This window comes from Archocentrus centrarchus, chromosome 9 (genome assembly GCF_007364275.1).
Source record: "Archocentrus centrarchus isolate MPI-CPG fArcCen1 chromosome 9, fArcCen1, whole genome shotgun sequence".
NCBI classification, from domain to species: domain Eukaryota; kingdom Metazoa; phylum Chordata; class Actinopteri; order Cichliformes; family Cichlidae; genus Archocentrus; species Archocentrus centrarchus.
The window spans coordinates 21,995,606-22,020,686 of NC_044354.1; the positions used below are offsets into that span (position 1 = coordinate 21,995,606).

The 25,081-nt window shown below is 41.1% G+C and overlaps 2 protein-coding genes across 3 annotated transcripts in view; both read right to left on the reverse strand.

The window, feature by feature from the left end:
* Positions 1 to 3,479, reverse strand: part of hmcn2 (hemicentin 2) — a 44,793-nt gene extending 41,314 nt beyond the window's left edge. The window contains exons 1-4 of the mRNA XM_030737981.1: positions 3,221 to 3,479; positions 1,627 to 1,697; positions 1,145 to 1,303; positions 499 to 621 (exon numbers count right to left, since the gene is read on the reverse strand). Coding sequence (XP_030593841.1) covers positions 499 to 621; positions 1,145 to 1,303; positions 1,627 to 1,697; positions 3,221 to 3,479 — 612 coding nt within the window. The remainder of the gene's footprint in view (positions 1 to 498; positions 622 to 1,144; positions 1,304 to 1,626; positions 1,698 to 3,220) is intronic.
* Positions 3,480 to 5,181: 1,702 nt separating this feature from the next.
* ncs1b (neuronal calcium sensor 1b) lies at positions 5,182 to 21,503 on the reverse strand. 2 transcript variants are annotated; one of them, XM_030738315.1, is made up of 10 exons: positions 21,304 to 21,503; positions 20,518 to 20,639; positions 19,344 to 19,478; positions 16,187 to 16,211; positions 10,831 to 10,969; positions 8,084 to 8,162; positions 7,756 to 7,844; positions 7,587 to 7,664; positions 6,887 to 6,994; positions 5,182 to 6,773 (listed from the first exon to the last, which is right to left on the reverse strand). In XM_030738315.1, exons 2-9 carry the CDS (start codon positions 20,543 to 20,545, stop codon positions 6,896 to 6,898), a joined length of 672 nt encoding a protein of 223 aa, XP_030594175.1. In that variant the 5' UTR covers positions 20,546 to 20,639; positions 21,304 to 21,503; the 3' UTR covers positions 5,182 to 6,773; positions 6,887 to 6,895. The 2 variants fall into 2 exon arrangements, with proteins under 2 accessions (XP_030594175.1, XP_030594176.1); XM_030738316.1 differs by lacking the exons at positions 20,518 to 20,639; positions 21,304 to 21,503 and having other exon boundaries at positions 19,344 to 19,484.
* Between the last annotated feature and the right edge of the window lie 3,578 nt (positions 21,504 to 25,081).

The following is a 25,081-nucleotide window of genomic DNA, read 5'->3' on the forward strand; positions in this document are numbered from 1 at the left end:
ACAAACACATCTGAGTTCAGAGGTTCAGTGGGCCACCAGTGTGCAGAGCTGTTGGCTCCAGCTCAGCACTGCCCAGCCATCTCCTGTGTTGACATGCAGGATACCAGTGTCTCTTCCAGAGGAAACTCTGGCTTCTTTTACGTCTGCCTGGGAAGTGAGCCCCGCTGTCTTTGGCTTCTGAGACCCGGCTTCTGTTACATGCTGCTTCCGATATTAAAGAATCACTCTCCCGTATCATATGACCAGGAAGTTTAATATCAGTACTGGAATCATTTGATTACACTAAATGAATTCCTCATTATTATCTATTATCAGTGGTTCAAATGGGGTTTGATGTTGTTCTGTTCCTGCTCTCCACTGTTAATAGCAAATATAACCTCGTTCATATTCAGATCCACAAGAGATTTCTAATTTAAGAAATAATTCATTATGTGTAAGGGCTTGATAAGGGTTTGGTGGCCAGTCACTGGAGTGCAGTTTACTCTGCCGCGCTCTCACCTCATTGACCTGCTGCTTATCCAAGTGAAAGATCTGTCCAGAGGAGGTGGCAGCGATCTCCTCGTACGCCCTGTAACCAGGCTGAGAGCGGTCTCCACAGTCCCCGGTCAACACAAATACTACCTGGGAACAAAGAGGACAGAGGAATTAAGAGGATTACACTTGTTGAGTGTTTGTTTTCTGCTGAGTCGCTTCCAATTTGCTCCAAAGAGAGGCTAATGCTCATTGTCATGCATCATGTAGGGCCTGAGACAGAGCAACTTTCCTCCACTCAGCTGATCCTTCTTTGGAATGCGGATCTTTTACAGCATGCTGTTGTGTTGCTTTTGTGACAACATGCAATTAATGCAGGGACTCTAAGCACAGCGGGCTGGGGCTCGCGTTAAAGCTTCAACAATGTTCCAGATAACATTGGTCAAATGGCATTTAGATCATTACAAGAGTATTCAGCACCAATGAAAACAAATGAGATGCTCGCAGGCATGTTTTTGTATCCGTTTGCATAACGTAGAACTGGTCAAAGAGGAACCTGCATCTCTCTGTTTCACAGCTAATAAAAGAACTTACACTGGACTGATTGATGTATCAGTTTTGTCCTGATCTATAAAGAGCCTGCACAGCATCCTGTAACATTTCCTATCTGTACCTGTGATTGACGGAGTTGCACCAGTTGCAGAACGTCTCTCTTTAGGCGGTAGTCTTTGGCTCTGGCATCAGTAAATACATAGATGAAGGATCCAGGCAGGGAAACCTCCAGTGCTTTCTTTATGGCTCCAATACTCATTTCAGGGCAGTCACCCCCACCCTGTGTGATAGAATCACATTTTCATTCAGATATTTTATCATTGAGCAACTCCATCTTTTGGAACAGGGCGTGCAGTTGTATAAATACATTTAAAACAATACCCATGAAAGCAGCAATAATCAAGAAACAACCAGTCACATAAACAATGTGCCTTGCATGAATAATTGAATCGTTCAATTCAATACAATCTGAGGTTTTAACTTTCACCAGTTGTGCTGCTTGTCACACTACAGTTTTAAGCACTGACAAGCCACATAATGTTAGCCATAGTCTAAAGTGTTCATTCCTGCAGAATGAGGAATTCACGCAATCTGTTTCCACACCTGGACAAACAGCTCTTGCAGATCCTGCTGGAACTTCTTTGGGTCGGTGGTGATGGACACAGGGCCAATATCTGTCAAGATTAAAAATATAGATCAGAAAAGATCCCAAACAGAGGCCTTTGAGTGAAGAAAATCAAATCCAGTCAGCTAGTTCTGTTCTGATTTCTATACAAGAGTGTATGCCTACAAAACAGGATAATCATCCCAACCACAAAAAGCCTATGGTCTGGAATTTTCAGGAAAAAGAGGGTTTGTTTGTTTCCTCTTAGCAGCTCTGCCCCCATGAGCAGAGGAAAAGCATCTACAGCATCAAAAACCCTATTAAGCTAAAGTGCAGTTTATCAAGGCCAGAATGATGCCCCACAGCCTTTGTGCAAGACATGAATATCAATCACATCACAAGGCACAAGAGAGGCTGTGCTGACAAAATTACAGCGCAACATTTTGTTTTGCACAAATCACTGAAATCTGGCAAGAGTTTGGATGATGACAGAATAATCATTTTCCAGACCCAAGCATGATGGATAAAAGCCTGTCAGGGCCTGACACTTATTTGGATGTCTTCTAGGGCCAAAATACAGTACAGTAAACATTAACCAGTGCAGAGAAAAAGCATTGTGCTGCTTTCCTCCATAAACATGAGCTTTCCATCACAGTTATTACAGAAAAAAAGACCCTCATCGAGTGCCGTGTACCTCATGATTTTGGTGTGTCATTGCTTGTTATTCCAACTGTCAAATATAATTTTGAAGTATCTTTGTGAGCCTAATGATACAGAGCTTGCAGACATGTGTCAGGCTGATGACATTTCTAATTCATTCTCGGTGTATTTTACAAACTGCTTTCAAGTCCTTGTCGACCTCTCGTGGGTGCCTGTAAAACACTGACGGCGCTGGCACGCCTGTTCGTCAGCCACCGAGGGCTTCTTTTGCAATTTGGGGAGTTTACAAGGTCCCCAAGGGCAGGTCCACACAGACAAAATGTGTGGAGTTAGGGTAGGCAACCCCCCACCCCACCCCCCCAAGCTGGCCACTGGGGGCTGTGAGGCAAAAGAGGGAGGAGAGACAGGAGTTGGGTGGGGTGAGTGTGGGGTGGCGATTGGGGTAATTACACACAAGCAGACAGCATATGCTTCCCATCAATGCACAAACACCCTCCCCCATTGGGCACTCTTATTTTCATCCTGCAGCTTTTCCATATAGAAAGGGAGATGCTGGGAGGGGTGAAGAGCCTTACCTGTTCCCAGTACTGCTCACTATGTAAGCTCACACACTCCTGGGTGATGTCTTGCATCAGTTTCACTTTTATGTGCTTGTCTCTACAAGTGGGCTTCTACTGAAGCAGCTCTGCAGTACCGCACTGTGCTACAAGTTCTGAGATGTGTTGCAAGTATGTAAATGGAAGATAGCAAATCAGTGCAAGGCGTGGAAACTACAAAAATACCAAAGTCTTTGCAATAATTTTTTTTTTAAGTCAGATGCTACAATAGATTACATTCATTAATTAAAAAACATTAATAATTCCATGCTGCCACTTTCACAAAAATGTTTCTTAATCTGTGGCTCTATTTAAAGAACAAACTTATGCTAAGTACCTGGGTCATGGAAGGGGACCAGGACAAAGTTTTTAATGGGCCTGGTCCTCCGGCTGAGCGTCTTCTCCAGGATCCGCGAGGCGCCCTCTATCACCTGTTTCAGATCGTCGTACATGGAACCGGTAACATCGAACACAAAGGCCAGGGTCGAGGCGCTGTCATCGGATTCATCACCCGTCTCAACGCGGGGGTCTGCCAAGAGCCTGTGCGCACTCATACAGAGCGCCAAGACTAAGCACTTTAATAAGGCACCGGCCATTTTCCAAATTTACTGCATCTGTCTGCTGGAATAAGAGGAATCATAAAAAAAAAAAAAAAAAAAAAAAAAAAAAAGGAAGTAGCATAAAGTTTTAAAAAGATTTGATTTCAAAGCCACTCAAAGGACTCTGGTGCTGCTTCTAGCAGATACAAAAAAAATAATAAAAGACATTTGGAACAGCTGAAACACATCAAAATCCGCTGTTAAATACTTCCACAGGAGAACATCCGTGCGTAAAGTTTGGAGGAGCATGTGGACTGGCTCTGCGTTGGAGAGCCCCAGGAGAGCTGGTGCTCTGACGCTTCAAACGGGGGCGGAGATGGGTATTAAAAAGTTCGCGGGACCCAACCTGTTTTTTTTTTTCCCTTCCCTGTGTGTGTGTGTGTGTGTGTGTGTGTGTGTGTGTGTGTGTGTGTGTGTGTGTGTGTGTGTGTGTGTGTGTGTGAGAGAAGAGAGAGAGAGAGAGAGAGAGAGAGAGAGAGAGAGAGAGAGAGAGAGAGAGAGAGAGAGAGAGAGGAGAGAGAGAGAGAGAGAGAGAGAGAGAGAGAGAGAGAGAGAGAGAGAGAGAGAGAGAGAGAATGTGTAACTTGACCCCACTGTGACTTCCAGGCTTCTTTAACCCTATTCAACATTTCCCGTCAGTTTGATTTTCTCTTCATTCTCCGTGGGCCCCTGGAGACGCAGTTTTTAAACAGTTTTACGCATGGTACCAGCGGGGCCTGGCGTCTGTATTTTGAACGTGTCGAGAACATTGTCTCAGTAACAGCCTCGTTTTTATAAATAGCCATAGTTTATATTCAGCTGACACCAACCTAATTTTATACATAGCCCACCCTGACTAATATCTCCTTGGCATATGAATGGGTAGAAAAGCTTGATGTGCCACACGGAAATGTCTTTTTTTTCCTTTGTTGGCTGATGTGGATAGAAATGTTATTGATCATTAAACAGTATCCTTGATGCCAGCTATAATATAGCTTGTTTAATGTGATCAGACTCTCCTTATTCTAAAGTACTTTGTAGAGAACCAGAATATTTTTTTAAGACAAGAAACTGGTTGTTCACTTGAAAACACACTTGTGTTTTACTGCACTTAGTTACACATGCTACATTTGAAACGTATGCTGAATACAAAATGAATCAAACATATACCCAAACAAAAGAACAGTTTCAGGTCAAGGCCCCAGACCCTTCCTCCTCTTGACAACACTTGCATATGTCCTTGACAAAAACAAAAAAGAAAGCGGGTCTGAGCAGGCCCGAAGAGCCCAGCAGCTTCAAAGGCCACCAAGCCCATCGCATTAACCCATTAACGCCAAGATATCAGAGTTTTATGCACTTCATTGTTCATTACACAACTATACAGTGCAGGCTTATACCACAGAGCAAGCTGGCATGTAAGATTCTGTGTTATAAAGCATTACAGGCACTAAAGCTTGACATGACACCTTAACAGTGACATAGCAGTGCAAAACTGGACTGATAACAGATTCCATTTTAAACACAATGCATTAGGGTTTGAGCAATTGTAGGGTACTTCTTGAGACTTGAATGGGATTTGGGAAATCTACAAATAAACACATGAACAACTGTCATTCTACAAAGCAGCCTATTAAAGTTACTAAAAGATATATATATATATATATATATATATATATATATATATATATGGCTAAGAATACAGTAATAGAAAAGTTAGCCACTTAAATGCATTTTATTCTGTGCTCTTATACTGTTAAACAGGCAAATGACATTTAAATTTTTGTAAATTATCATTTGCATAAGGCATAATAAAAAAAAAAAAAAAAAACAATTTTAAATGGAGTAGGGGGCATCATTACATGCACAGGTCTCAGAGAACAAATACCAAGCAGACAACTGTGACCACAGAGCTTGAAAAGCTTTACAATCAGAAATTATGTCTGTTTGTGCCTCTCAGTGACCTTTGTGGGCTTTGTGTTGCAGAGGGTGCTCTCAAAACAAATACTGAGCCTCGATTCAGTTGTTAGCTGTGTGAACTGGCTGCTTTGCTTGGTCGGGCCATTCGGGATGCAGCTCTGCAACAGCACGAGCACTGGACGCTCGTGCAAATGGGGGAAAGGAAGCCAGGACAGGATGCACAGACTGCAAACACGGTAACACAATCCATAGAAAACTCTGTGCTACTTTAACATTCCTCCTCAAATAAAAACCCTGTTCTATCAAGAAAAGGAAACCTCGGGGCGTGACGAAAATAAGAATCGGGCAATAATAATGAAAAATACAGTGCAATAAATTTCAACACCTTTGATAAAAAATAAAACTTCATTCCATATTTATGAGGAAATTCCCATAAACGCAGCAAAAGCAGAAAATAAATTACCATTATATTTACATTATATAATACACACTATACTGCTTTGTAACTTTAAGTTAGTGTTCACATTATCACCAAAGTAACCCTCTCCAAATATTCTCCTGGGTTTAGAGTCTCTCTGTGTAGTGATGAAGCAGCAGCACAGTTCCTCTGAGCAGTTCACTTGCATCCACTGCTTTACAGCATGTGAACAAGATGCACACAAACATCTCCATGGGAATTCAGTTCCTCGGACTATCCACGGGGAAACTACAACACTTCACTTGCAGAAATGTTTGCACGCAGTCCACAGTACTCAAGGGTGTATGCAGTGCCATGTAGCTGTAGAAGCACAGACGAATGACTGAAGGTTTTGCTGACAGGTTTGAGGTCTCTATCACATCAGAGGATATATTTGTTCACAGTCCGTTATTGGAAATGTAGATGGGCAGATACTTGACACAGGTGCCGGGTGGCAGTGCGACATGGGTTTGCAGTCCACTTCTGGGTGATCGAGTTAAAATGTGGCTTCCTCCCATTACTGGTGTGATGTGCTGCACTGGCGTGTAACGGACAGGGGGATGCTGAATTGGATCCATCAGAGAAGTTGTAAGAGGGTTGTGAATAGGGTTGTGTTACGATACCTGGTTGTGTTCAGAGCATGCTGGGTAATCACTAACAGAGCTGCTGCATTACAAAAAAATATGTCTTCACAAGCTCACTTCACAGTTGACAAAACGCTGAGCAGCATGTCAGCAACAATTGGCAGCGGCCAGTGCATTACATTAGGGAGTGAGAGGAGGCCGGTCTCGCTCTTCATTCAGCACTGCAAGACTATTTGATTGCCAGTAAACAAATGAGCCAGATGAATAATTCATAGGAACAAACTCAGAGCAGAAAGTGGTTTCTTCACTTTGGTTTCAACCCACAGACTGAAGTTCCTTTCTTTATTCTTTGCGCTGATGAAATAAGAATTACACAGTATTATCGTAAAGCTGAAGCATGGCCGGGGATTGAAAAATCATCCAAGCGACTAAGTATGCAAGTAGTAGCTAATTAATACCCCACTCACCTTACATCCCTACACAAGTCCATCATAGAGCGACAATGCCTGAACAATAGAGGGATCTGCCTTTGATCCTTCCTGAAACTCCTGCAGAGTCAGCTTCCCATCGGCATTCTGCAACGTGAAACAAAAATCAAGTTGAGGCCCTGTGACGCTTAAACACAAACTCACCAGCAGGGGGCAAAAGAGCATCTCAAGCTATATCATGTTACCCCTGTTCTATGCTGCTGGACTGATGTTTGGTTCAGTGCACTTGGACAGTAGCCACTCTCAGCTAATACAAATCACTAAGTGCTGCTGTGCTGCACAGTTACTCCTATGGGCTGATCTTGGCAGTAGTGAGCTGACAAACATGCCCATGCAGGCTGCGTCTCATCTTTCACTAAAGCGGAGTAGATTCTTGGAGCTGACAGAGCGGCCACTAGTACTGAGGGCTAGAGGTGGAGGAGACTATATATATATGATGTTTATAGACTGCAGGCGGTGTTAGAGACGCTGTGATGAATACAGCTAACGGCTCTAAACTTATCAAAGCCCTGAGGGTGGCAGCAAAGGTAGACGAAGACCTTATTAATGTTTAACTCATGACCAATTATCAATATCAGACGTAGTTTGTTGTTTTACTGTAGAATGAACTGTCACTGTTCATCAGACAGCGCATTATCATTAATTATAACACTTAAGTCATTAATATTCAAACACTAACCTTATCCATCATTGCAAAAATGCGGTCCACACGCTTCTCTGGTGTGTTTTCTTCCTCTGGCAACTCTACAGTGTTCCCCTAAGATACCAACAACATCGTTAGGCTTCATACTTTCTTTGCATTTAAACAATTCAGAATTAAATGTTTAATGTTTGGGGGGGGGACTTACCACCATCTGATATATGGCATCCACAATGTTCAACATCTCGTCTCGGGTTATGTAGCCATCATTGTCAAGATCATATAATTTGAAAGCCCCTATATGAAGATAAAAATGTTAAAATATGTGGGCTTCACTAGGTGAAGAGGGGGATAAACATCTTCACACTTTGTTATAAGTTTAAAAGGTAAGTTCACTTTACACTTCGGGCTGCTTGATTTTTTTTTTTTTTTTTTTTTTTTTTTTAAGTGTTTTGTTATTTTCTCTGAACTCTCTAGAAGTCCTCAATCCTGTCATTTAAATGTTAACAACAAGAGAGGAGATTCCATCTTCTTACATCGCAGCTTCTCATCTAGAGTCCCCCGGGAAGTCACTGACAGGGCCTGGATGAACTCAGAGAACTCGATGCGTCCATCCTGCAGAGCGAAAGAGAGGGGAGAAAAAGAGAGTGAAGGGAAATGGCCCAGAGACAGGATGAAGAGACGAGCCTCTCACTTCACACTTGCAGTAGCTGTACTTTCACAAACTGTCCTGTTCTTTCATGATGTCCTTGCTGGATTCTTCTGAAAATGGGGCCAGACGTTTGCTCCAAGTCAGATGCTATTTTTTGCCTCGCACCTGGCTCTCTCCTGAGGTAGAAATATGTCACCTCTGGTCATTAGTAAGAAGAATGCTACCAGCTCAAAGCCTAAGAATTACAGCATACAAACACACAACAACCGCAACATACTGGAAGCGAAGACGTCTCACATTTTCCAATCATATCGCATCATGAGTGATCATTCTGTCCTACAAGGTAGGAACTGTTCCACTCTGAAATTTAGTTTTCTCTCAGCTTTGTTAGAATATGATGCAATGATATACCAACTACACATTTAAAACTGTTGCCACACTTTGTGCAGCAAAAAAAAAAAAAAAAAAAGTCTGCTGACTTGGATGATTATAAAACATAAAGTTAAAACTCTGAAAGATTCTCAGGTGCTATTAATTCAAACCAATCCATCAAATTATGACTTCCTGTCTCAAGCAACTGAAGGAGTCTGTTGTCTTCCTGCTTTCTGCTACATCAGCTGCCCACTTCAAGTTTAGTCACCATATTCTTTAAAGAAAAAATGCCAGGTGTTTCCATGGCCCTGAGGGTCAGCTAATGTTATCTCTACCAGACAGCTGACTAGACAAAAAAAAAAATGCTTAAGACATGTATTGCAGATTACACAAGTCACAAAAACTGTTAAGATCAATGCACTCCCTAACTATGGGGTGCGTAATACTAATGAAGGTCACAGATAAACATCAGATGAGGGGGTTGTGTGATCTTCCTGACACAAAGCCTCTTAACTCAAGTCAATACACCTCCGGAGGCTCAGCAGCTTCCTGCAAGCTGCTCTTCTACAGTTTGTCTCCCTAAAATTTCATTAACCACGTAAGGCTACAATGAGGTGGATTACTTCAGACAAATGGCGTTTGTTACAGGTTTGTCTGGTTAAAACTACATCCTCCAACCCTCCCAAAAAAAAAAAAAAAAAAAAAAAAAACATACGTACGCCCCATGAAGGAAACGGGACATTCTTAAAAACTGCTTTCCAGCACAAAACTGGGTTAAAATTATATGTTACTACAGACACTAGGACTCGTCTGCAGCTCTCTGCAAAGTACTCATTTTTGGACGCTGTTAAAATATAGGCTGACAACATTCAGGTCAAGAATAGTTTCAAAAAGGGGGGAATCTAGTGTTTTGTTAATATCTTCTAACAAGAAGAACTCTGACAGGGCAAACCTCCACTAAGGCAGCTCACTCTCTGGGCAGCACTTACTTTTAAGGGAACAGTTTTGTATTTTGTATGTATTCACTTTGGGAGTATTTTTGTTTACATAGTGCAGGAAAAACAAGTGCAAAGTGCAGGCTTTTGTTATTTGCCCTGTTGAAGCCCTTTTTAAAATACTCGACATGATGACATGACAAAGCAGTTATATACACAAGACATTTAATAAAAAAAAAAAAAAAAAAAAAAAAAAAAGGTTTGACCTTATTTGACCTTGAAGAAAAGGTCAAAGGTCCAAAGTAACATGATATTTAGAATCACCATATATCATTTTCTATATGCCTATATGTTGTCAATAAAAACATCAGTAAGAAACATGGCATCAACTGGCTCTATATAACATTATCATCACTTTGACCTTCAGATAAATATACTGACCTTGAAGCAGAGGTCAGAGGTCAAATGTGACACATTTAAAATTTTATATGCTGCTTTCTATATGTTGACAATGCACGCCACACTTGTACAAATCATAGTTTCTAAGTTCTAAAGCTTTTTGTCCATTTTCGACCAATCACTCATTTAGTTGGCCTTGAAGACCTCGGTGGATGTAAGCCAAATTTAAAACGGATTGTTAACATGACCCCGCTCTGCACCCCTACAAAGTTTTATCAGAATTCTTTCTATCGTGTTTACAGGCAGAATGACACGCACACAGTTACGCATGAAACTGCCACCAAAAACATTACTTCCTTGGCGGAGGTAATAAGTGTAAAATATATCAACTTTCTGTTTGTGTTAATGTTGCCAAAAATACATAATTTGAGCAATCAGTACACTTTCTGCACTGACACTGCAAGACTTTTCAACTGTATATAATAGTACGTGTCCCTATTAGGGAATAGCTTAATTACACTTTGGCCAAGAATTTTCATGACAATGTCCAAAACAAACTCTCATTCAAAAGGAGGAAAAAAAACTGCATGTATACAAATCTGAGCAACTGGAGCTCTAATGGGGAAAAAAAAAAGCAACAAGAAGGGTCCTGGAATAATAATTCAAATGAAAGATTTCCATGTGATGCTTCCCTTTTATTCTGTTCAGCAGTCCCTAGATGCTCACAAGGAAAAAGATGCTGTTCTCACAAACTGACATGATCTGAATACAAACCTACAGATCAGCTCTTCCCTTAGACTCTTCATCTAGCAGCAATGCCAGCCCCAAAACTATTATTTTCCTCTGAAGTAACATAGGGGGTTTTTAAATATCTTTTTTCTGCTCGCTAATAGGCTAATAAAAACACATGAATTTATCTACAAACCTTATTTTCATCAAACACATTGAAGACAAAGGAGGCGAACTTTGTGGGATCTCCGAAAGGAAAAAACTGCTTATAGATCTTCTGAAAGCCCACAGCGTCCAACTGCCCACTTGGGCAGTCCTTGATGAAGCCTTTGTACCTAAAAAGAAAAATAAAGGGAGATCATTTAAAAGGTAATACATCCTTATTTACTGCAATGAGAATTCAGAATGAAGACAAGAACGTCCAGCAGTGGTAGACTGAAGTCACCTCCTCATTCTCACAATAGGCATTACTGATTCAGTCTGAAAGAGTGTGCGAGATCAAAAAGGTAAAGTGCAAAGCTATTTGTCTCATTCACAGATAAGACGATCGCCTTAATCCAATAGCAAGCCCAGGGTGGTTAACTCTAATCAAATTACTCTCTGCTCCTCTTTTGATAATATGCGTAGCTGATAGATAAGTCAGAGCTTCCGCTTGCCCCTGGAAATACCATATCTGGAGAGGGACTTAACATCTCTATTAGCCTAAATATAGAAGCATTTCATAAGCAATTTCAAGTGCAATCACTCAAAGGTAGGCAGTTTTCTTGTATGTCTTCATAAGGGAACACTGCATCCACAGAGTCTATCTACACAGGAACAGGTTAGAGAGCAAGGAAGCGAGTGTTAGCCTTTACAAAAATAAATGTTAGATGAATAGTAGGAGGAGGAGGACATGACAGGGAAATAATAACACTCTAGTTATAAAAAGCATTGCAAAAAGCTTTTCCTCTTAATCAACAGCAAAAATGACATAAGTTCACACAAGGGAGCACTGCACGTTCGTCTCTTCTTCGGTTCAGGCTGTTCATAATAAGACTGGCCTATAATTAAGGCCAGAGAGAGCGCATTCTGATGAAGAATGAAGGCCAGGGCCAATCTTTTCCACTCACACTCTGACTCCTCACTCCTCTTAAACTCTTTTACTTTTAATCTGCCTGGGAGATAATGAAGCCAGCTCCTTATAGTCAAAGAAATAGGGAAGATGCTTTGACGAGCAGCTGGGAAAAAGTTCGGCGAGAAGAGAAGCGAGAAGAGAGCAGAACCATGTAATTCTCATATATGAATTATCTGGAGATACACGAAGAGAAATGGAAGCTTAGCTTAACTGTAATACAGGCTATAACCTAATTGGTATTCAAAGAGCCGAACGCACAATGCATATCATAATCCACAGCCGACCTATTTCACCTGAATTCTTTTGTCATTTTTAATGCCTGACAGGGAAAAGACTGAAGACACTGATGTGCAGCATCATACTGTACATACAGTGTTCAAGTGTAGAGCACTAAGGGTACAGTTTAATATGTAAAAAAAAGCCCCAACATACAGCAGTACATTTCCATTCAGATTCTCAGTTTACATCTTTTAGGCACTAAAGACTGTATCAGTGTATAAAAAATGTGAATTAATGAAAAATCGATCTAAAATAAATATTTTTATTCTGTAAATATATCTAGTTTGCTCTTTTTTTTTTAAATAATGTCAGATCAGGTGGGTCAAACATCAGCAAATTTGAGTTTATCACAAACCACTAACACTAAATTATCACTCCCATATTAGATATATGGGCATAAAGATACAGTAGCATCTGTTTTCTAATATGTAGCAAGACACTGCATAGCAGAAATCACAGTTTGGAAATGTGTTAAGAATCGTGGCAAGAAGCTTTTTTTTTTTTTTTTTCTTTTAATATATTTTTCTTTGCAGTGACCAGAGGGTGAATGAATTCACTGAGATGAATTCAGAGATGAGCAAAAATAATGTCATCCAGAAGCTCTGTTGGTCTGCGTTTTGAGCCATTATGCATGGCAAAATGAAGGGCAGCCCACTAAAAAGTTCAGTGTATCCATCAGGAGCATTGAAAACACATCCTGTGTGGTTTAAAAGAAACTTTGTAGAAAAATAACCCTGATGATGTAATTGGGGTTTTCATGACTTGGGCTTGAGTCTTAAAATTTAAGAGAAAACCCAGGCTGCAAGCAGGAGGTATGGCATTTAAGAGAAGAAAGCATTTAAGATGCAAGTGCAGTCTAATGGAAGGTAATTTTGAGTTGCATTATGGGAGATGGATAAAAGGATACGCCGGTCTCTGCTGCTTTAATTTTGAACGCGTTTTAAATTTTTTCTCTTTCAGATGAGTCACTCTTTTTTTTTTTTTTTTTTATCCTATCCAATGCTAAAATCACTCGAGTACCCCTCTGCAGCCTGAACAAGGTTGTGTTTTCTTCCTTTTGCAAATCTTAAGGAATTATTGTCTTAGAAAAGACTCAACATCTTTCAGTAATTTAGCACATTTACAACATTTTCAAGGTATCAAAATGATAGAAAGCCTGGCATGCACACATACAGTACATGTCTCTCACAGATGTGTGTGTGGTAGCATTCCCTTAGTCCTGTAAATGTACTCATATGCAAAACTAGTACAGCTGACCTTTAAATAGTTAATGCAAGCAGGTTATTTGAACTGTGTACTATTAAAAAACTATTTCATACACATTGTAAAATAAAGCTCTAATGATGCAGTACTGCATTTCATCTCATGATTATTATTACAGCTACACAGTGTTTAAGTTTTAATGGCTGAATATTTAAATAATTAATTGATTTCAAATGCAATCAACTGTGCATCGACCAGACAGCCACTCAGCTCTAACATTAATTTGCTTTATAAGACGTTATGTGCAAGCATATGGCTGACTACTAATCCTACTCTTAACTTTCATAAAAAACATTTTGATTAATATTTTACAGAAAACTTGAAATGTTGTCTTTGCATAATTTCCTTGCAAATTTATTGACATCTTAACACAGCATCCCAAACAGGGATGCCCATTTACCATACTACAACAAATGCATACAGTGGATACAGTAAGCGCTTCACCAATGTGTAAACATGTTTGCAGTGTCAGCTGCTCAACAGTCTCATAATAAGAATCACTTTCATTTGCCAGGAACACGTCACGTACAAGAGATCCCACTTGGTGACACTAGCGCTAAGACACATACACGTTCAGCCTGTACTTGAAGCAGTGTAATAATGCAACTACGCACTGTACTTGTGGGGACGTGACATTGTAGCTCAGACCACACTTGGGTGTCGGCATGAAGATAAGATATTCATTTTCTGGCACTGGTTCCTTTCTTTGGCATCTACCATGGTGGCTTGCTTCAGAACTGTGCATGATGTTTCTTTTGCCCCTGCGTAGCTGGCAGGGGACATCACTGAGCTATGGCATTTAGTTATTGATTTCAGGTAGGCCGCAGGCATACTAATGATGTTCCCTTAGAGGAGAATTAGAAAGGAGAAGAAATTTAATGCACAACACAGGCATTTATCTAACCCTGCTAATTCTTCTGTGTCTGTGCCTGTGCTCTAATTACACGCCATCTGGCATTCCCCCTGGTAAAATTCCCTCTCATCCCTCACACTCAGCCGTGTTGATTGCTACTGATCTTCAAGTGAGGGCTCGTGCAAACTTTCCTGTGAAAGACAGTGAGAGTGATGGTGAGCTAGCTGGCTGCACAGCCGGCGGGGTGGAGGTTTAAAGGGGAGGGGTGAGGGGGTTTTCCGCCCCAGTGCGTTCAGGCAGCCCCAGAGACAGGCCAGCTCGAGGGCTCTGGACCTGCCAATGTCCAGTGATATCTAATGCTGCTGTACTACTGCTGTGTGGCTGCAAATGTACCCTGGCTCCTTTCCCCTGCAAACAGGAAACATGGAGAGCAACAAGCTCTAAAGGCAAAGCTCTTTTCATGCATGTGCATTAGGTCATGAAATGCAAAAGCAAAAGGAGGAGAACTAAAAATGTGAACACAGAGGAGTGGCAACTTTATTATGATGCTCTTTCTTCTGATTTACAGTCTACTTTTGATTTTCAAAGAAATAAGAGCCCAATAGCACTATGCAGCAAACAAAGGAGATGACTATGCTCATGCTTGAATCATCTATGTTAATGAAGAAAGCATTGTTTCCTGTCCACGTTCCAGCAGCTGTCAAACTGTCCCTTCACAAAGATGCATAAATTCACACTTTAACAATAAAAACAGACTGCTCTGGGCCCACTTTCATGCCATATCCTGGCTTAAAGTGTTTCTCTTTTACGAATTTGTTTCATTTTGACATACTTAGTTTAAGTGTTAACACTGTTAAAACAGACTGGGATCAGACAAAGACTAGACCTCTGCAAGCTGATCCTGGCGCGGGTCACACTGACTAACAGGTACAAAATCTGACGGGAAGGATTACTAATGAGCAACCTTGAGGAGGTTCTGTGGCCAAGCAGTCATGACTGCCTGAAAGTGAAACAACCTTGCACCCCCTGCTATGCCTGTTATCAGACATCCCTTTTGCAAACAGAGCAAAAAGGTTGTGGAGGAATGCATCATGGAAATGTTTGTATCAGTATTATCAGCCTTCAAAGTCATTCTGTCTCAGTTAGGCTTCAAAGTCATTCTATTTTCAGAACTCATCTGCCTTCAGGGAAGTGTGAGGGAGATGGCTCCAAATCGACTACCAAACCAAACGCAGCTACACCGTTTGCTGACTCAAGAAACCGAATCCTAAGAAAGACTATATCAAAACGGCTTTCCCAAGTGAGCCAAGGTAAGACTCTCTGACCCTTTTCAGACATGGGATATGTAACAATGCTGACCTCATCAGTCGGTCAAAGTCACCGTGTTTAATTGATGGCGATGCACAACTTTTACTTTATGTGCAAAAGACTTGTTTGACTTGTGGCAATGACAACTCAACATCAACTCTAACTAAGTGAATACCATTCTCAATAAGAACAACAAGACAGCCTCTGTGTATGTTTTTGTCTGTTTATGTATGCTGCACATTGCTGCCCGTGCCCCTCGCACAAAGGCCCAGAGAGATCGAGAGTGAGATCTCTTCTGGATGGAGAATATCAGGAGTGCATCGCAGGCAAATGTCTTTTGCGAATTAAAAACATGGATGGTGAGAGAAACGTTATTATTATTATTGCCATTAAAGGCATTCTCAAAAACGATCGTGCAATTAGTGAGCTGAGAAAATTCACGGAGAGACATGGGGAGTCATAATTTTGTGCTCACCAATCTGTTAAAAATGATACAGAAATCCTACCAAGTCTGATGTAGTAAGATTACTTTCACAGCTTTCACATGAGAGTATGCTCATTCACACATGAAACCAGCACATTCAGATGCTGCCAGATTAATGGAAAGGGGTATATCTGAAAGGGGCTTCTGACTCCGGCCAGCTTTGTTGGCAAAGACATTGCTAATTGCTAATATTTAACTACCCCCCCAATCAGCAAAGAAAAAAATCATTAAAAATGAATGCACACACTTACCATTGCTGCACCTCCTTCTCTGTAACTGTAAGAGAAATAAAGAGTGACATTAGCCGGATGAAAAACATTGAACACATTGGAACAAAATGATTGGCTTCCAGGCTCCTCTGTTGTGTCTGTCACGCTACTTTTTTCTATGATTTTCAAACACAGTTTCTGGGGAAAAAAAAAAAATGTCAACATGCAATTACTGGAAAATACCTCTGTTTTGCTGAGAGCAGAATTCATTAATTCTAGTATGTCCTGTATAGCAGTAGACAAGTGGGAGTAAACCCCAGAGAGCCACAAAAAAAGCAGAGGAAAGCAGAGGGAATGAAGGTCAGCCACTGATTTAAGAAAAAGAACTGTTTATGTGGCAGGATGTGTTATCATGCCCACACAAGCACTACTATCTGCCAGTATCTAATCAACCATTCCCACACGGCTTTGCCTGGTCTCTTTACTTTCTCTCAAGTAACCAAAGCAATTTTCGGCCTCTTGGCCCCTGGGATTACTAATGAAAAAAAAGGGCTGAAAAATCAATAGCATTAGTTTAACCAGGTGGTCTTTTGAGAGGCTCTCTGAATTCATGTTGCTGCTGCTGCAGCAAGCTGACAATAGATGCCGTCGACCGCCACTTCTGTTTGGCCAGGGGCAAAGTAAGAGGCTTTTAATCACAACAAAGAGACAGTAACTTAATCGCTAATTTCATCTACTATAATGTTTAACCTTGAGTAACTCATAGTCATGGTTACTAGCTAGGTAAAACACAGAGGAGGGGGGAGGGGGGGGGCATAGAGTAAGCAAAGCCAGACATTCTTTTGCCAAAAAAAGGAAACACTTGAAGCACAAAACATGAAATTTACCCAATGTATGTGATAATGTGACTACTGCAGTTCTACCGCAAAACAATACAGAGACTACTGATAAGGAGGTCTGCATATATCTCCATCTCAATTTGTTCTGCTCAGCATTTTAATCAAGAAACTCCTCCTCTGACCATTTTCTGGTCAATAAATGTCAGGGTCAGTCTCGCTACTTTTAGCCAAGCCAAGCTAGCATTAAACTGGCCTCAAAAGGCATTGCAGTCAAAAATTGAGGCAATTTAGCATGGCTACGATTTCATAAAATAAGGTGTTACATAACTCAGTCAGCGACAATGAGCAATAATGCAATCAGCCAGTTGCAGGAGGGTGCAGGGCCCACTCAGTCGTTGGCCCTGCAGGGTCTGCTAGAACGCATTCAGCTCGTGACTCCATCACTGTGAGTGTCATAGTCTCTTCTCACAAAAAAATAAATAAATAAAAATCTTCATGCTGCTACATGGCCCTGAACTACATCCTGCAGATATTTTAATAGGATTGCTGGTCCTTGCATGTAATACCAGAACAGTCATTCAGGAAAGCATTTATGGGGGGGGGGGGGGCTAGTTCTTTAAAATTACACGCAAGATTGCAACCATTTCCCACTGTTTTCACAAAGAGCAGAAAAATCACTCTCTAGCCAGAGCTGCTGCACAGCCTAATACGGTTTTTGAAAGTAGTTTATTGAAAATAAAAAGGTGATAAAAATGTGCTTGTGAGGAATTCTGAAACATAAAATAAAGCCAGATGTCAGCATATATTCCTCTTAAATAAACAGGCCTTAATTCTGGCCTGGCCTTGTTGTTTACCCTTTAACATACATTAGTTTCTGGGCAAAACATCCTGCATCTTTTACCGCTGGAAAAAAAAGACACACGTGCACACACACACACACACACACACACACACACACACACACACACACACACACACACACACACACACACACAGGGAAATTTACTGAGTCCCCAATCTGTCAAAGACCAAAAGAAAGCATTGACTAAAATGGCAGACTACACTTCTCATGGGAGAGCAAGAAAAAGAGGCAACAGGATGAAGGAAAGCAGAAATGATAGTCTCAAGTCAAGCAACAGCAGAAGCAACGAGAGAATGATCACACTGGGAGACAAAGCTTGGAGCCCCTCTGAGCGATGCTAACCAGATAAGATCCTAATTATACTATTCCATTCCCTGCTCAAAGAGGGCGGTTAGGGGGAAAGCAAAAGAGACAGGGTGAAAGGTTAAGAGAGAATGAGAAAGCCACTCAGTGAGGGAGGGAGGGAGAGAGAGAAAGGGACAGCAGCAAGCAGTCCAGCCCAGCATGAAGTCTAATCTTCCTCCACAGCAATTTCCTGCTACAACAGCCTTCCTTGGTTCTGCTGTGGAGAGACCCACCACACAAATAACACTGTCATTAAGCAGCCAATGGATGTCAACTCCCACCCACACCTGCACACCACGGTGCTCAAATAATAATAATAATAATAATAATAACAACAACACTGTGCTCCAGAAATAACACACAAGTGGCTAATATAGTGGATACCGTGCGGACGCTGCTGGTGGTAATTAGAAATATGAGCTCCCATGAAAGCTTGCAGCTTTTTTTCTTTTAGCAGAAGACATCAATAAGTAACTGCTGGTAAGATGGTAGAAATACACTCAGTTTACACCCTAATACATCAACAGGAACAACGATAGAAGATATATTTCCAATGTAACACCCTTACTCCAGTTTTGATTGAAGGGTCATTCCCTTTCTGGGAGCCCTCCCTATCTGTCAATCTCTACGCAGGAATGCAGTTTGTAAGTGTAGCAAGAATGACTCAATTTACACTTTGTACATTTATATTTATCAAAGTCTGTCACATTAAATGTAGAGCATGCAGCACATTTATATACGCAGCATATAAAACCACATGCTCATCAGTAAAGAAAAGCTATCATTGTAGCTGCCACAAACTCTGCTTCTCCATCCATCCTTCCATCCATCCATCGGCCTTAGCCCATCGCAATTTACACTCCATTCAAATAGAAATTTAAAACAAACGAGGAGCTCATTTACAACTGACATCTGCTCTGTCAGTGATGAAAAATGTACAGCATCCCAATGCATCCCAGCAGGCAGGGTTATTTACTGTAAAGCCTGTGTGGTGCACAGTGGGTGGAAAATAAGATTAGCAAACTGCAGCAATAAACTCTATTATATATTCCTATTGCATGATGTATGTACTTTAACCTAGGGCCAACAGGCTGTGACAGAAGAGTGGCTGCAAAGTTTTCTCTGAGCGAGAGAAACACTTTAAGGTACTCACAGTAGGTTTTCCTTGTCAGCTCCTCTACCACTTCTGGCTTGAGCTTGCTGTTGGATTTACCCATGATCTTCAGCTCTCTTCCACACCTCCAAATCCACGCTGGCACGTACCACCTGTTACTACGTCCTCTCTGGTCTGCTCCTCTGCCAAAACACGCAACAGAAGTGGGCCAGTTTAGGTGCAAAGAAAAGGAGTGAAATAAAAGAAAGTCACTTTTATTTGAGTTTGCTTTGACAAAAATAAATAAACATTCCCATTCAAGCTAATTGACTCTATCGTTCTGTGTATTTCACTCTGACTGTGGTCATGATCTGCTCAGCCATCAGCACTCCACACAGACGAGTCAAACCCCAGGGGCCTTGTGAAGAGGACCCAGCAGGTTGTTGAATCTATATGAGCGCTGCTGAGTGCCTATGTGTCCGCCTCATTTCTTCACAGCAGCCCGTGGGCGAAGAGTGGCGTTTGGATGCGTTGCTACCTTCGTCCTTGGATACAAGAGTCACTCAGTGGCTGGGTTAAGCACGCTCACTCCCTCACAGTCATTCTCTGTTCTTCTCACTCCTCCCACCCCTCCTTTCCCACCACTATCTCTATTGCTCAGGGTAAGTTACTGTAGAAAAGAGTCCTCCCTCTTGACAGCTGAGATAAGGAGGTGTGTAAACTAAAATACAATGAACAGAGCTCGACTTGGATGCACCCCGCTGCACTTTGCGCTCACTCAAAACATTAGCTCTAATCCTTGGAATTTACACAGACATCACAGTGTAAAGAAACAGTTTAAAAGGTTTCAGTAATCATTTCTAGGAGGGAAAAAAAAAAAGATACCAGAAAGATGCCAGGTCTGTTCATAGTTCTACAGCTCTGATGCCAACTGAACAGCACAAAAGATATCCGGTGCCGCACTTAAAATAAGCATGTGAGCTGTCTACCAAGTTTAGATGTGGATTTGAAGAGTGACAGTTTTCTTTTTTTTTCCCTCTTCCATTCTGACTCATAATTCTCCCTCCTTTTCTGGCCTCATGACAACATGGCATGGTGATTTCTTCCTCTCTGTCACAGAGATGGGGATAATGGAATTTCTTTGTACCGTGGGCCGGGCGTTGGCACTCACTGACGGTTAACCAGAGCAGCTGTCTGAGCCACAGAATAGAAGACTACTGTACGCACTATGCACCTTCACTGCAAACATCTGTACTCTGCATCCAAAGCCAGCGATGTCTTTCCGAGGGATGTCACGCTGGTAATCACCATTTTTGCGTTTGCTCGAGCCTTGTGGTCCTGGGTATTACTTAGACACTATGAAAATAAACAAACAGACAGCAGTTACAAAGGGAATGACAGGCATGTGCTGTGTTTCAGTGGAAATGGACTGGGTTGTCACCTAGAGCCACAGACACATGGGCACTTGACTGGAAAAACACCCAAAACAGGCGACCTTTCTGCTGTCTGCCTAAACTGCTGAGTGCCGCCAGCAGGCATCAGACAATATGCAGCTAGAAGAGTGTTGTCAAATTAACTGTAGGTGCTGGCATTAAAGTATTCTGCGTTAAATCAGCATAGCCTGAAGGACCAGAAAATGAAGTCAGGTTGAGAAATGCCTGGCTAAGACAACACAGCACAACTAATATACACAGGCACACGTTCTTAACAGACGTATAGCCTAATTAAAACACGCGAAAAGCGCTTTGTTTCATTAATTTGAACATGTTTTGATTGACAGCAGTGAGAAATACATACAGTCGCGGCAGCAGCAGGTGGGATGTTGCCTGGCAGTACCATAGCAACCCTCAGTTTATGGCTACAGTGCGGGAAGCTAGTCATTGTACTCGAAACGTTTGGTACCCATGCTGTTCCGTGTAGCTAGTTGACAAAAAAAATAAAATAACAGAAAACAACGGAAAACACACCTTTAAATGAATTTTTTAAAAAAACGTTCCCATAAAAACCGGTTTCTGGTTACCTTGGGCACAAAAGCGGAAAGTCGCGGTGAAACAAATAATTTGCCCCAGAGCGGAAAGCCGAAGTCCAGCGTTGTGTTCCTTCGCCGAGTTCCGGAGCGAGCGAGTCGCTGCTGCGCGGATGGCCGTCCGTGCTGCTCTGATGCCGCCGCCGTCAGGGAGTGACGTTGCTGCTGCATGGCCCCGACCAACTCAGCTCAGTGCCAGAGACACTGACGTCGCGGTACCACTGCTGGACACACACTGACTCTTTGTGTGCTTTTAGAGCCTTTACACGTGTCACTGGGCACACAGTGAGAGGTTAACTTTTTCGACTCACATTCATATTTTATGTAACGGTGTTTACAGGTAGTCTGTTTGCCTAGTTTTATAAAAAACTACTGAGACGGTGCAGATTTATTTATTTTATTTTATTTTATTTTATTTATTTGGCGGGGGGGCTTTTGTTTTTCTTGATGATAAGTCTCAAATCAGCGACTTATTTTTTATTGCCTAATCACTGCACTGGATTCAAAGTTAGCCTTTGTAAGTTGTGAATTCTGAGCTTGTTGTTCAGACGGGCAAACGTTAATTGTGGCGAAGGTCTATATTAGTGGCTCTAAGCTACATCTGCAGCCTAAGTGCCAAAGTTCATTAAGTAAAGGGGCTAAAAGCTTTAGTCCTCAGTCTGGGTTAAGTTTGAGCAACACTACAATTCCCACAATGCCACTGAATGGAGTCCTGCGATACAGTTACATTAAAATAACTTCACTAGAAGTGTTAAGCCCAAGTGGATATAACACCAATAACATCAATGGTTTGTAAAAAGATCACTTTTTGTAAGTGAAGTTTAAATCTAAATAATCTAAATCTAATAAATCATTTTATTTTATTTTATTTTATTTTTAGGCTATGTTAAAAAAGAAGAAGAAGAAGCTGCAAAGTATCCGGTTCCATATCTGCACTTCCAGTATTCTCACACAACCTTTAATAACACAAAAATGATTAACATTTGTTAAAGACATTTCTCATCCTCATCAGCACATCATACATATTAAATGCCTTATTTGAAAAAAGAAAAAAAAAAAAAAACTAAACTGAATGGCATTATTTATGCAAGCTATTTTCAAGGTTTTCAAATGTCAGCAGCAGCGCAGCACAGCGCATACCCTTAAAATATCATCTGCCTCTTTCGCCCTCTCTTTCTTTGCTCTTTCTTCCATAAAAGTGAATTATCACACTTAATGTTAATGGTTGCTAGCACGACAGGTAGCCGAGTTACACATTGAAACAGTTTGTGTGTTTGGTGCTATTTTTTTAAAGCTTGGTTACAAAACGATAACATCAAATCATGTTTGAAGAGACTGATCCTCTGGCTTGTTAAAAAGCCCATCTACAGTCTCAAAGCCTCCCTAGGGCAGCAAGCCATTCAAACAATGGGGTGTGAATAAATGATGTGTGTAAGTGGGTCGTTACAATCTCGGCAAAAGGCTGCTGAATCACTGCTGAGTATGAACTTTAGCACTCACAGGCCTTTGGTCAAAATTAAAATAACTTCACTAGAGGGCTTTAGACACAATCAGAACACGAGCTAAAGCGTGACCCACCATGAGAACATGAGAGGGAATGCTGTGTGTTCCCCTGTTGGTTAATATGTTACTGATGCCATAGTTCACTGTTTGATAGGTATGCAAGTCCACACATTCTCTAAACATAAAACCATGAGTGACGCTGAAACTGTTTATGTTATAATATGTTTTTTTAAGAAGAAAAATGTGTGCACCTACTGCTTTTCACTTGCTCTCTCCTCAGGACCCAGACTATCCAGTAGCTGTTCAGTTAATCCAAGTACTCTAATGGTCATTCATCCATCCATCCATTTTTTTTCCATTTACCCAATTCAGGGTCGCATTGGGGCTGGAGCCTATCCCAGCTGTCATGGTGAGAGGCAGGGTGCACTCTGGAGGGGTCACCAGTCTATTGCAGGGCAGTATTGTTGTGTATTCCTTTCATCTCTTTTACTGTGAGATGTGTAAAGGGCCACTGAGGGTTCTATAAGTGCTTTATAATGAATTTCCCATACACAGACACACACACACACTCAGCCGTGGAGCTGCATTCCAAGTAGCCTGGCTGGCATCGGGAGCAACATAGTTCATTTTCTTGACCAAGGACACTGCTCGTGTGTAGGGGCCAAATATCAAAAGTGAGCAAGTTTATACTTATACTGATCTCTGATCTGCTGGATAAGCTATCTGCACGCATGTATATCACTTATGAGTTGTGACCTTTACAGAGACAATCTCGGTTCAAAATATAATGAATTATGCTTAATAATGTTCGTTAAAACTATAATTTTAGGGCAAAAAGAAAATGTAATTGCAGGCAACTTTATCCAACACATGCATCTGCTACAGCCAACTGAGAGGATGGCCTGAATTGTCTGCTTTTCTCAGCAATTAAACCAAAAATACTCAAATTAATTTCTAGAAAAGCATTTATAGATTTTTCTACACGTTTACAGATTTGTGTCTGCTTCTACAGATTAATTTACAGATTGAGATTTTTTTGTCACGCATTTTCAAATCTAACTGTGCACACACAGACTCTAATCACAGATTTGCTGGTTTTTGTATACATTCACAAAACTTAATATACACATCAAAGCTTGTGGTGCTTATTAGAACTCTGTAATGCACTCACAGCCTGAAAAAGTTGGCGTGTAGGGAATTTTTTTTTAGTGAGATGTCATTGGAGATATCCATTAGTTGTTTAGAGAGTAAAGTTTGTTAGCCTTGGGGGTAACATGGAGTGCACATGATTTCTAATATTCAAATAGTCAATAAGCTAAAAAAAAAGTTGATTGGTACCAAGTTAAAACTGAATATCATCCATCCATCCATCCATCCATCCTCTTCCACTTAACCTTTTCAGGGATGCGGGGGAGCTGAAGCCCCATCCCTTCTTATGTGATGGGGCCCAAAGCTGTTCATAAGCTGCTGGTGTGAACATAGACTGTATTTAAAAGATAAACTTGACTTCCAGGTCTGAAAAAGGAGACTGAAAACATGAAAGTGCCTTAAACCTGTATTCTTTCTAATGGCCAGTATTGGGTGACTTCTCTTCTTGGCAAAAAAAAAAAAAAAGTGATAGTATAGAAGTCTATGGGAAAATAATCCTTCAGCTCACTTGATCTATAGCCAACAAATACTTTCTTAATGGGTTTTATGGTCTCAATGCCTAGTTTATTGAACACAGCACGATGTTAATTTTATAAATGATGCTCCCTGTTAGTGTAAAAACAGAGCACTAAAGGCAGGATGTGCCTTGGGTCAAGCCTACCTTGTGACTGGTAATTTTCCACCCTGTGAGTGGGCCTGTTAGTGGCTACATTTAACCAAGACTGGTTTGAAAATGCTAACAATGCAACTTTCAGCTCAGCCTTTGGGATGAGACTTCATCAACCAATAGGTGAATTCCCAGTGGCTATGTCCATCTTTTATGTACAGTCTGTGTATGTGATTAGTTTATATTATAAAAATTATTGCATGATCTGCCCTATTTTTTTAATTTAAAATTGTATTTTCCACCTTCTTTCCTTTCCTCAGTCTTCCTTCTCTTCCCCTTATCCTTATCACCAAAATTCATGGAAGTGTCTTCTAGCTCATGCACAGTCCTGCCAAAAGACAAACAAATCACAATGGAAACATAAGCTCCATGGCAGAAGTAAAATAAAACTAAAAGCTTGAGAGCGGGCTTGTAAATTGAGACAACATAGTAGCAAACTTCATGTTAGGCGTA